At 45.8% G+C, this 11,452-nt stretch overlaps 1 protein-coding gene and 1 pseudogene across 1 annotated transcript; one reads left to right on the plus strand and one right to left on the minus strand.

Moving 5' to 3' along the window:
• Positions 1-1,135, minus strand: part of LOC113744365 (histone H4-like) — a 3,847-nt pseudogene extending 2,712 nt beyond the window's left edge.
• Positions 1,136-1,275: 140 nt separating this feature from the next.
• On the plus strand, positions 1,276-10,577 carry heatr6 (HEAT repeat containing 6). The gene is made up of 20 exons (XM_010750442.3): positions 1,276-1,595; positions 2,516-2,623; positions 2,726-2,866; positions 2,942-3,057; positions 4,274-4,388; positions 4,520-4,621; positions 4,704-4,868; positions 4,961-5,205; positions 5,327-5,501; positions 5,582-5,788; positions 5,926-6,025; positions 6,112-6,509; positions 6,583-6,705; positions 6,791-6,877; positions 7,012-7,146; positions 7,227-7,349; positions 7,438-7,562; positions 7,649-7,745; positions 7,830-8,034; positions 8,780-10,577. Exons 1-20 carry the CDS (start codon positions 1,305-1,307, stop codon positions 9,352-9,354), a joined length of 3,633 nt encoding a protein of 1,210 aa, XP_010748744.3. The 5' UTR covers positions 1,276-1,304; the 3' UTR covers positions 9,355-10,577.
• Positions 10,578-11,452: the final 875 nt, after the last annotated feature.

The raw sequence follows: 11,452 nt of genomic DNA on the forward strand, positions 1-11,452 counted from the left end.
GAGTTTCCTCGTAGATCGACCGGAGATACGCTTGACTCCACCACGGCGAGCCAGACGGCGGATAGCGGGCTTGGTGATTCCCTGGATGTTATCACGGAGCATTTACGGTGACGCTTGGCGCCTCCTTTACCGAGTCCTTTTCCTCCCTCCTCTGCCACTCATGTTTACTGTTCAGATGGTTACTGTTCAATAATAACTGTCTGCACGTATCCCCAGATATTTACAGCTTGTCTGGGACGTAACAGAAAACAGAGGCGGACCTAGTGTTCTTCTTCTTTGGTCTTTAATGAAGGTTGATGGTTAACTCTTCTGCGCCACCTACTGAACACAATCTGAATCAGGGACAACGTGCTCCCGTAAGACTTTGAAGTAAAAAGAAAACTCAAGTGAAGGCATTAGAGTTATTTACCTTTTCACTTTATAGTTAATTACGAATGAGCTGTTTTCATTTTTTCATGTGTAAATCGGCTCATCCAGCTTCGACCAAGCTGAGATGTGTCAGTTCAGCAACTCGGACAGCGACAGCCCCATAGCCTCACAGGAAGAGGAAGGAGCAGGAAGCTCTACCTGGCCCTGCTTTGTCCTACTGAAAGGGCCAGGCCATTTTGATTATAATATTACTTATTATTACACATATTGAATTGAATCACATGGCAAAACCTTATTTCACCTAACAAAAATTAAAACCAGGCCTTGCACATGTAGTTTCAACCTTTACAGTTTATGGGAAGGAGGTTAGAAACCATCCAAGGTTGTCTCTCTGCCCACCAGAGAGCAGATGAATCACTATCTATCTCTGCAGAGTCATTTGGCTGAGAGAAACTTGAGTGAACATGGTGGAAAACTTCAGAGTCCCACTAAGGAGCTAAGGAGCAAGACACTGGCCTGTATCTTGTATGCCCCGGAACGGTTTAATTTGAAAAACACGTACTGTAGCATATAGAGACATACTCCAATTAAGTCCTACCAAACAATCTTCAATGACTGTATTGCGTGAAGGTGCCTCCTAGTTCTGTCTACCTAACACCACATTAAAGCTGTCCATGACTTCACCATATGCTCCCAAATTTAACTAGTTTTGGATCACCCTGAGATACATGGGAATGACCTCCCAGGACTTCCCGGTCCTAACCATCATGACCTCATGTTGGATTGTTATGAAAAATAGACTGCCAAAACTTTGAATTGTGCTGCCTTCCAGAGGCTCCTTTGAAATGTTTTCCTGACATACTGCTTCTGAAGTACTCAAGATTCATCTCTCGAGAGAAGCACCAAGCAAGTAAAACACTTCCGAGTCTAAAAACATGGCGGCTCAAACCGGGTTGTCAGCACCGGCCCTCGCGGGTCGCGGTGATGTCCCGGTGTTTCCTCCGGTTGCTTTGTCCGCGGAGGCGGCCCCGTTCAATCCGCTGGATGGTTGGCGGCTCGGCTCAACGTCCGACGCCGAGAAACAGTTTTCCCGCTGCGCAGCGAGGCTCAGAGCCCTGCGGGCAGACACCGGGCAGCTACGAGAGGAGCTCAACCTGCTGTTCGACCAGCTGCTGTCCGAAAACTACAACAAGACCTTCGAGCCCAACATCAACATCCGACCAGAGGTAACTCACACCGGCTCCGGTCTGTATTCAACACACTAAAGTTTGACTGTCAGGCTGACACAGGACAGTGTGGGGTGAACATTTGGGCTGTGGAGCTCGGAGCGGTTTGATGCTGCCTGTCATGATGCTCTCTATGTTTTAGCACCTTGAGGTGCAGCCTGAAGTCTTTGAGACAGAGACACTGATGGGCTTTCTTCCTCGAGGTGTCAGTGTGAGAGGACCGTGGTATATCTTCTGTGATGCAGACACCGAGATAAAGCTGTCCACCCTCTCCACCTCACTGATTCTGAGGGAGCTGTAATTCCTCTCCTGCTTCATCCCCAAAATCCACTATCAGGATGAGTTTGACCGGTCTGATCATCTCGTCAGTCCAGGTCTCCAAAAGTTGGACTGTGTCAATTTATCAGCCACAGGGTGCAGAATTTTATTTTTTTCAGTGTACCCTGTGGCAAATCATAAACAGCATCTTAACATGATTCCTCCTCCTGATGCCCGGGTAGGTCAGGCCAGTGTGGATGAGGTGATTATTATTATTATTTATTTTTTATGGTATCGCACATGGATCTGTTGGACTGTGGTGAGAGGTGAAGAAGTCTTGGACGAACCTCTCAAAGCACTTCATCACTGTGGAGATCAGAGCTACAGGCAACAGGAACCACCAGTTTGATGCAAGTAGGAATAACAGACTAGTCCAGAGAGACATTCAAGGTCTCTGTGAGTGCCAGCTAGTCAGTGCAGGCTCTGAAAGCATGTCTGTGGTCCTGCTGCCTTCCTGGTGCTCACTCTCCTGACGTGAAAAGACACTGAATGATGCCACCTCTCACTCACTGCCATCAGTATCTCTTAATCCCTGTAAGCAACTAAGCTGATGAAACCATTGAGTCATCATTTATTTTGTCTTGTCCTGTTTTCTATCTCAGGATGTGTGCAGTCTGCTGAAACACGCCAGCTGCCTCGTGCCGCTCAGTCAAGAACATTTAGTCATCAAACTCTGCCAGCTAGTGCATCACCTACTCAACCAGCTGAAGGTAACAGCAGAAGTTATATCCCAGACCGCGTATGTGAATGTGCTGCACTTTCTGAGTCGATGGTGAGTCATGTTTTACTCTCTGTTCCTGCTGTTGCATCAGGTAATAATGGACGAGCACACGTTGGATGTGCTGGTTAACTACACCGTCAGGGCACTGAAAGTGTGTAGTACATGGACACACTCCGATGTCCTCCTCGCTCTCTCCACAGTGGTGTATGGAAATGGACCTCAGTGTCACCAGGTAGATATTTGCACAGCTTTGTGAAAGTGTATAATTAACTGTTATTGAGTATTTAAAGACTTTTTTAATCCACAGCACCTCAGCGATTTGCTGGGTGAAGACGGACTCCTGCTGCTGTACAGTTCTCCACTTCAGCCAAATATGGAGTTACGCCGCGTTGCTCTCACCTGTATGGCCAACATCTGTCTCAGGTAGGCTTTAACATGCGTATTCATTTAGCCAGTGTCACAGTGCACTTTTATGGAAGCCCTAAGCGGTCATGTATTTTGTTCCCTCAGTTTTCTTGTGATCTTGAGTTCAGTTCATTTCTTTTCTTGAAATCTCAAGTTGCTCATGTCATTATGTCGAAATAACAAATTCATCCCGAGGTAATTTTCTTAAGATAACCACATGATTAATTTGAGATCTTGAGAAAACAAAAGGATAGTCTGGTATATTAAATCATTGCAGGAAACATCATTCAGTGTAACGATGTCAGAGGTGCAGGAGAATTTTCTTGAATTAATTGTTGCATCATCCAGAGAAAAGAAAGTTTTGTTATCTTGAGAAAATGATCCTGTGATCTCTGGATAACGTCATTTGATATTTCAAGATAACGACATAAATAACCCGAGATCTCAAATAAAATGAGCTTGTTACCACGACTAAGGAAATAAAATGTGTGACTGCTTGGGGCTTACGTACTTTTTTTTTTTCCTGTGTGCACACTTACTATATAAAAACATTGACATGGTGCATCTGATCTGTTTCCTGAAGGGGTGTTTTCACCACTTTCAATCTTGGAGCCAGAATGAGTGAATTTGGTATTAAATTTCCTAAACGTTTTCTTACTCTAGCAGTCACTTTCAATATCAATATCTAGATGAACACCATTAGAAAGTGGTCAGGTCTTATGGAAAATAGTTTTATGCTGATTTTTGCAGACATCTGTATCTTCTTATTGTTTTACATTGAATTTAAACAACAGTAGAATCATCACAAGTCACAAACTGTATTATAGTTTTTTTTGGGGTTTTTTTAGGCTAAATGCTTCTTCTTGGTACTTGAAGCTATAACAATTCAAGTATACAAGTCATGGCAACGTGAAGACAATGCAACAATGAGTTGCTCATAGTGATGAAGCTAAAGAGAATTATCACCTGAAACTCGAGCTGCCCTCAACGTCTAGCTGTCCTGCCCACTTTACTTCTTTAGGTCTCTCTCTCTCACTGTGTCATTTTCAGGTGCAGCAGGCACAAACAGCAAACAGACACAGTTAGCAACTGTCACTTTAAATGGATGAACTGCTGGACATTTAAATAACCGACTAATTACCATTTATGATTCATTTATGTTTATGTTGTGTTCACAAGTTATGAATTCTTGGTCATAATGGTTTCTGTGGTCTCCCATCTCGTTTCTCTCCAGGATCCCTGGTCAGCCACCTCTGGATGATCAGTACAGAACTGTATCTTTCAGCGTCTTCCTGAAAACACTGCAGTCGCCCAAACCTCCCAACACGGATGAGCTCTTCTACTGCATGGTACAGATCATTAGTGTGTGTAATGAACATTTCACGGGGGGAAGCTACATGTAATCAGAATCAGAAATACTTTAATAATCCCAGGGGGAAATTATTAATCATCCATGTGTGCCCTTGTGTCCTCTGTGCAGGTGATTCAGGCAGCACTGAAGGGGCTTCAGTGTGTTTTCTCAGGTGGAAAGTGGAAATTTGGCGGAGGGGACGAGCTCGGGTCTATACTGGCCTCACTTAAGGTACGGCATTGTAACGAATTTGCAGATTGTTCTACTGCTTTCTAAATTACACTGTACATAACATTATACATGTTTTCTGCAGAGGCTCATGTTCCAGGGCACTCCAGGTGTGAGTGTGGAGTGGCCGGCTGTCCTTTACCCAGCGCCTCTTCCACAGTACGAGGGTCTCTCTACACAGAAACCCACTGAACCACAGAAAACTTCAGAGCCGCCAAAGGATGCCGCTGTGTCGGGCAAACCCTCAGGGGTAAGACTTCATTTTTGTTGATACGTTCTAGTAAGGACTGCTTTAAAATCAGATTTTTGGTTGAATTGTTTGTTTTTTATGTCTCTCCTCAGAATAAAAAGAAGAAACACAGAGGGAAGGGGAAGAAGACGAGCACCGAGGAGAGCAGAGGGGACGATGAAGAGGAAGACAGAGAGGCAGTGCTTGCACTTCAGAAAGGAGGGGTAAGAGAGGGAGGCAGAGGTGAGGCAGAGTCCTTGTCTAAACCCTCTGCTCAGTCCCTTTACCCCTCCTGGAAAAGAACCAGTTCTGACTCTGAGTTTTCTGACCCAGAAGGCAGTGCACAGAGCAAACTAAGGTACTGAAAGATGGTGTATGCTTGCACAAGCTTAAAAAAAAAATCACTCATCACATTACAAAATCAACTTTCTAAAAGGTTTCCATGTGTATAAACTAGTTTGTTATATTTCCTCTTTCAGGCTTTATCATGGTCGTGTGCGGCAGGGAGCTCTGCACTGTCTGCTAGCGGTGGTGAAAGGTGTAGAGAAGAGAACTCTGTACGGGTACTGGTCCTCCTTCATCCCAGACTCTCCTATCGGCGGACCCCCGCCTCTCACTCTCCTCACCATTATACTGAAGGACCCCTCTCCAAAGGTACGACACACTGTCACCCTTGTCCCGCTTCTCCTCGACATGCATGGCTGTAACATCTGCGTCTTCTCTCTCCCCTCCAGGTTCGTGCGTGTGCTCTTCAGGTGTTGTCGGCCATGTTGGACGGCTCCCGTCAGTTCCTGGCCGTCGCCGAAGACACGGCGTCTCCTCGTACGTCTTACACCCCTTTCTCCTTCCTGCTGGCCACGGCCGTCAGAGAGCTGCACCGTGCTCTCAGTCTGGCTCTGCTGGCTGAGACCTCCCCTCAGACCCTCACTCAGGTCATAAAGGTATGAAGACACGCACCTGAAAGAAAGATCAGCCAGTGACAAAAACCCTGATGGTTTGCCATCAATGAGCATAAATGAAACAAGTTGTGCTGAGACAAACTTCAATTTATCTTATCTGCACCTTCCATGTTTCTTAGTGTCTGGCCTACCTGGTGGCGAATGCTCCCTATCACCGCCTCAGACCTGGTCTGCTCAGTCCACTGTGGAAGCAGATGCGTCCTTATGTGCGTCACAGAGGTGTGTGTTACATCGCTGCACTGGACAAGGGTTTTTAAATAAATAAGAATAAGCTCTCTTTTAACGTGACTGCTCTCTGCCTGCAGATGTGAACGTCCGTGTGTCCGTCCTCACACTTTATGGCGCTCTGGTGACGACCCAGGCTCCTCTCCCTGAGGTGCAGCTCCTCCTCCGACAGCCAGAGGGCAGCAGCAGCAGCGCTGGCTCGTTCACCCCGCAGGACTCAGCTCTCAGCTGGAGACGAAGAGACGGATTGTCCTCGCCTTCTCGCACCCCGGTCACGCCCTCTCAGAGGAGCTCGCACACACACTCTCCTGGCCATCCCCGTACACCAGCAGAGGAGGACAGCCCATCACCGTGGCTGCTGCAGCTGTGCGTGTCGCTTGTGACTCAGCCCAGAGAGGACCAATCAGACAGCGACGGGGCGGGAATGGGAGGAGGTGCTGCTTTAGAGCCCTCCCCTGTCCGACTAGAAGCTCTGCAGGTGAGAGATCATGGGTGTGATCATAAAAATAAAAAAAAAGTTCAGAATTGTCAAAGTGTGTCGTGTGTTTCAGGTCATGTCCCACCTGGTGCGCGGCTACTTCTCTCTAGCCCAGTCGTGTCTGTGTGAGATCGGGCAGGTGAGCGCCCGCTGCCTTGGAGAGTCTGACCCCTCCATACAGCTGCATGGAGCAAAGGTAACATCTTACTCCATCAGAGAGTGACGGTTAAGAAACGACAATCATAAGATCTGTGCACTGATATCTGTCATCTTTGGTTTAGTTACTAGAGGAGCTGGGCACAGGAATAATCCAGCAGTACAGAGCAGAGAACAACGTGCCTGAGAGCTCGAGGGTTCCCATGAGCCAAGTAAGATGATCTGCCATGCCTACACAGTCTGCTGAAGTTTATTTTCACTCAGATTTTTGTAGCTGCTCAATGAGAAGCTCAACTCTGCTTTCAAGCTACATTTCCAGAGGCTCTGACATGTTTTCATGACATAGGTGGTATCGTTTTGGTCGGAAGTCTTGAGTGGTCCTCTGAACGCAGCGCTGCAGAACGAACAGCATCCCACGCTGCAGACGAGTGCCTGCGACACGCTCTCCTCCATCCTGCCACAGGCCTTCGCACAGCTGCCTGTGAGTTTGATTGTTTGTTTCTACTCAGCTGTTGCAGAGCTTCACAGAGATGTACGTGTAATATTTTTATTTTTTTTAAGGACAAGACTCAGCTGATGTGCATCACCGTGCTGCTTGGGCTGACCTACAGTGAAAACTACCTGGTGAAGACGGCAGCCGTGAGGGCTCTGGGAGTCTACATCCTGTTCCCCTGTCTGAGAGAGGTAGTGACGACTGAGCAGCATGTTCTGACCCACGAGAATCTCTTCTGTTGTTTCTAAGTGTTTTTTTTTTCTCTTTCTTTCTTTTCAGGATGTGATGTTCATAGCCGACACAGCAAATACCATCCTCGCTGCCCTGGATGATCGATCTCCAAATGTCCGTGCCAAGGCTGCCTGGTCGCTGGGCAACCTGACAGACACGCTCATTGTTAATATGTAAGAAAATGTGGATACAAAGAAATAAATCGGACCTTTAACAGAAGCATGCAAAAGAATACCGTCTTCTCCTGTCTCTTCATCAGGGAGAGTGTAGGAGTGGACTTCCAGGAGGAGTTATCAGACATGCTGCTACTGAAGATGTTGCAGGCAGCCACTCGAGCATCGGCCGACAAAGACAGAGTGAGAGCAGTCACACTTTTAGATTTGCTCACAGAGGATGCTGTGCATAAATGAATGAAGACTATCTTCTCTTTTAACGTTCAGGTGAAGTGCAACGCGGTGCGAGCACTCGGGAATCTGCTTCATTTCCTGCGCGAGAGTCAGCTGACCCGCTCTGCGTTCCAGCGGCCACTGGAAGACGCAGTCCGCGCTCTGGTTAAAACTGTCCAATCGGAGGCCACTATGAAGGTCCGATGGAACGCCTGTTACGCACTGGGAAACGCTTTCAGAAACCCCGCCCTGCCACTCGGTGAGTCTTTATACCCAGGCCGCTCTCCTGTGATTTCCCTTTGTGTGAACTGGCCGACCTGGCTCACACAACCAGGATTTAAAGGGATAGTTGAATATTTTCTGAATATGTTTTTTTATTCCTCATCGTGGGAGTCTGGAAAGAATACTCTAAAGAGTAAAGACCTCCTCCATATGGAGTGTCAGGAGATAACAGATGTCACTGACTTTGGTCTGTGGTGAAACTACAAAGTTCAGAAGATGGACTACAAACACTACTTCTCCCATGTTCTTTCCTGCATGCTTCAAGCAGGAACATGAACAACCTGGTTAAAAAAATATGACTTCATTTTCAATGTCAGAATTAAAATAATAAAGGAATATTGACCATCTGTCACAAACATGAAACAAAGTGTTTGTCACATTGGAACTGGTTGCACACATTCGGCCCCCTCCCGTCCACTCAATTAGCTCCAAAGTCAACAACACAGAACTAATGCAGAGAACTGCAGGAGACGACGAGGAATGAACGGTTCATCATCTCCTTTCCTTTCCTAAAGGATGGTCCGGTGTATCCTATGCTAAAGGAGATAAGAAAGGAAGCACTGAAGCTCCTTTCCTTATCACTAAGAGAATTCGAATGGCAGCCACATAAACACTTCTGTATTCCTAAGCTTAGCTTAGCATACAGAGCGTGGGTGTAGCCAACAGAATTGTATTTGAATGTTTCTCACGTGTCAAACTTCACGGTTCCCTTTTGTTTTCAGATTCAGCCCTGTGGTCTCAAGACGCGTTCTCCTCCCTCTGCCACGTCGTCACTTCCTGTAAGAACTTCAAGGTGCGGATCAAGTCTGCTGCCGCCCTGGCAGTGCCCGGCCACCGTGGCTGCTATGGGGACGTCAATCGCTTCAGCTGTGTGTGGCGTTCTCTGGCCACAGCGCTGGAGAACAGCGAAGACACAAACGACTTTTTAGAATACCGCTACAGTGCCAGCCTGCGACACACGCTGTCACAAGCTCTGCTGCACCTGCTCAGCGTCAGCCAGTCGCAGGACATGCCCACGCTCAGGGAATCGCTGTCCGGGGACGAGGGGAGGGGCATCAAAGAGCATTTGATCAAATACGTGAAAGCGGAGGAAGGAGGGGGAGACGGGGAACAGGGAGAGAACGATGCAGGGGGAGACAGATTCACCCCTCAGCAGAGAGTCGGAGGTCTGCAGCAGACCCTGATCAGACTGAAGGGGTTGAAGGCCGAAGGGGAGGGAAGGAGGGAGGAGGAGAGGGGGAGGGAGGTGGTGGTTCTTTTCCTGGAGGATCTGTTAAAGACCTGTGAAGAGTTGTAGAGAGTCTGGTTTCCTGCTCGTGCGCTGGCTTTCAGAAAACTGTCTGAGATCACGAAGACTGTCTCAGGTTGGACAGATGGAGAAACGTCCAACTGCACACAGACTGAAGGTAAACGATTACATAACAAAGAACTACAGGACTCACTTTTTTTATTCCTTGTGTCTATTTGCACTTTTTTATGGATTAACTTCAGATATATATATATATTTACTTTACAAATACTAATTTAGCGCATTTATAGCCTGCCACCACCCAAATGTGCTTTTTATACTACATATCACATTCACCCATCATACATCCATTCTGTAAGCGCTCATCCTCATCGGGGTTGCGGGTCACCAGCTCATCACACATAGCACATAGAGACAAGCAACATAGCAACAACACTCACACTGATACCTACTAGCAATTTAAAGAAAGACCCGAGGTTCAAGCTGTCCACGCTGTCGCTGTGAGCCGCCTGCCACATTCATGATAGATAGATTTGTCAATCTAAAAAGAAAGCTCATGACTGATTTATCGCCTTTGAGTGGATTCATAATGATGACATGAACATATTGTCGTTATTCAGCAGATTTTATTGTTTAGTTCATTAAGAAGAGAAACTTAATTTATGTTTTATTTGTCAACAATATTCTAAATGCCTTCATTGATTCCAGTAATATTGCGGAGCCATAATTCAGATTATGAAGTACACTACATTGTGTGTGTGTGTGAACACCGCAACAATGATGCTGATGGACTGACTGACACATTTTGGGTTCAGAGCGTTGCATACGGTACCGTCTGTGTCTTTTTTTATCGGCTTCATCTCGCTACGTGCTGTTTAGATTTCAAATGCTGACCTGCACAGAATGAATAAATCAATGAATACAAATCTATCAGAGTTGCTTTAATGGAAAAATATAAATATTTTCAAGTTTAAACTTTATTGTTTTATGTGCAAACCTTGTTACCTGTAGCAATAAATGTTGAGTATGAAGTATCATATTTAAACTCTCCAAAGCCAGCAGTGAATGAAAATATGAATTTATGTGCAAGACTGGATTACCAAGCAGCCGACAGCCAAAAGTTCCTTTAACCTAAATCTGAAGTGTCTGTCTGATAAACACAAATATGATGTTAATTCTTTAATGTTGTAACAAGAAAGTGACAGACGGATGATGAAGTCTAACTGTATTTACACGAATGTCACTTTGAACATTAAATCCTTTCAGTTGAATCCTGTCTACTGGTCTGATTCTGTGTAATGTAGGACTAGATCTGACCTGAGCGCAGTTATCATCCAGGGTGAAGAGGTGGATGTTGGTGCAGGACTACAGGTACTGTAGCGTTCCCCCTGACAACAGACTGGACTGGAGGTGCAACACAGAGGCTGTCTGCAGGAAGGGACAGAGCAGGTGTTCTGTTGCAAATGCAGTTTTCTCTGCAGCAACATCAGAGCCTGGCTCTCTGCTGGGCATTGCTCTGGAGCTGGTTGTTGAGAGAAGAATATTCCATAAAATATTCAGCAATGGATAATAGCTAACATCGCATACATGACCTCCTGATGGAGCAGCAGAGCAGATTCAGTCGGAGAGGACCTGTTAGAGAAATGTATTAATGTAATATGTTAAACTTGTTGTAGCCACGGTGTTCATATATGTAACTAATCATGAAGCTAAGCATTGTTGTGGCTCCTGTGGCCCAGTCAGAACGTGTTGTTCTGCCTCTCATCAAACAACAATGACTCACGTGAGTGCTGGCCAGGGGGAAAAGTTAGGGGCTCACGACTGATAGGGGCCCCAAAAAATAGGTAAACACCAATATAAAATGATTAAACCATCATCATTGACTATATATATTTCAGATATAATAATGAAATGAATTATCTCTTTGTTTTTACGTGTTTTGGGCAGTAAAAGTTAAATAAAAATGGCCTTTAGCACATTTTTATGGTGGCTTTTAATCTTGCATCAAATAGTGAACTGCACTGCAGACTGTATGCAGACTTGCATGCATCACCAGCAGTAAATATTGTGCTTGTACTAGTATTGAACTACAGGACGCAAAAACAGTTGCAAGCCTTTAATTAGAGTTATGTAAAGCTTTTGATGG

The sequence above is a fragment of the Larimichthys crocea genome, chromosome XXII, assembly GCF_000972845.2.
Source record: "Larimichthys crocea isolate SSNF chromosome XXII, L_crocea_2.0, whole genome shotgun sequence".
Taxonomy (NCBI): Eukaryota; Metazoa; Chordata; class Actinopteri; family Sciaenidae; genus Larimichthys; species Larimichthys crocea.

Excerpts from the sequence above, each read along its gene's own strand:
- heatr6 (XM_010750442.3), top strand. The coding sequence starts at position 1,305 with ATGGCGGCTCAAACCGGGTTGTCAGCACCGGCCCTCGCGGGTCGCGGT. Across the intron at positions 4,389-4,519 it reads ATGAGCTCTTCTACTGCATG|GTGATTCAGGCAGCACTGAA; the intron begins GTACAGATCATT and ends TCCTCTGTGCAG. Across the intron at positions 4,622-4,703 it reads CTATACTGGCCTCACTTAAG|AGGCTCATGTTCCAGGGCAC; the intron begins GTACGGCATTGT and ends TGTTTTCTGCAG.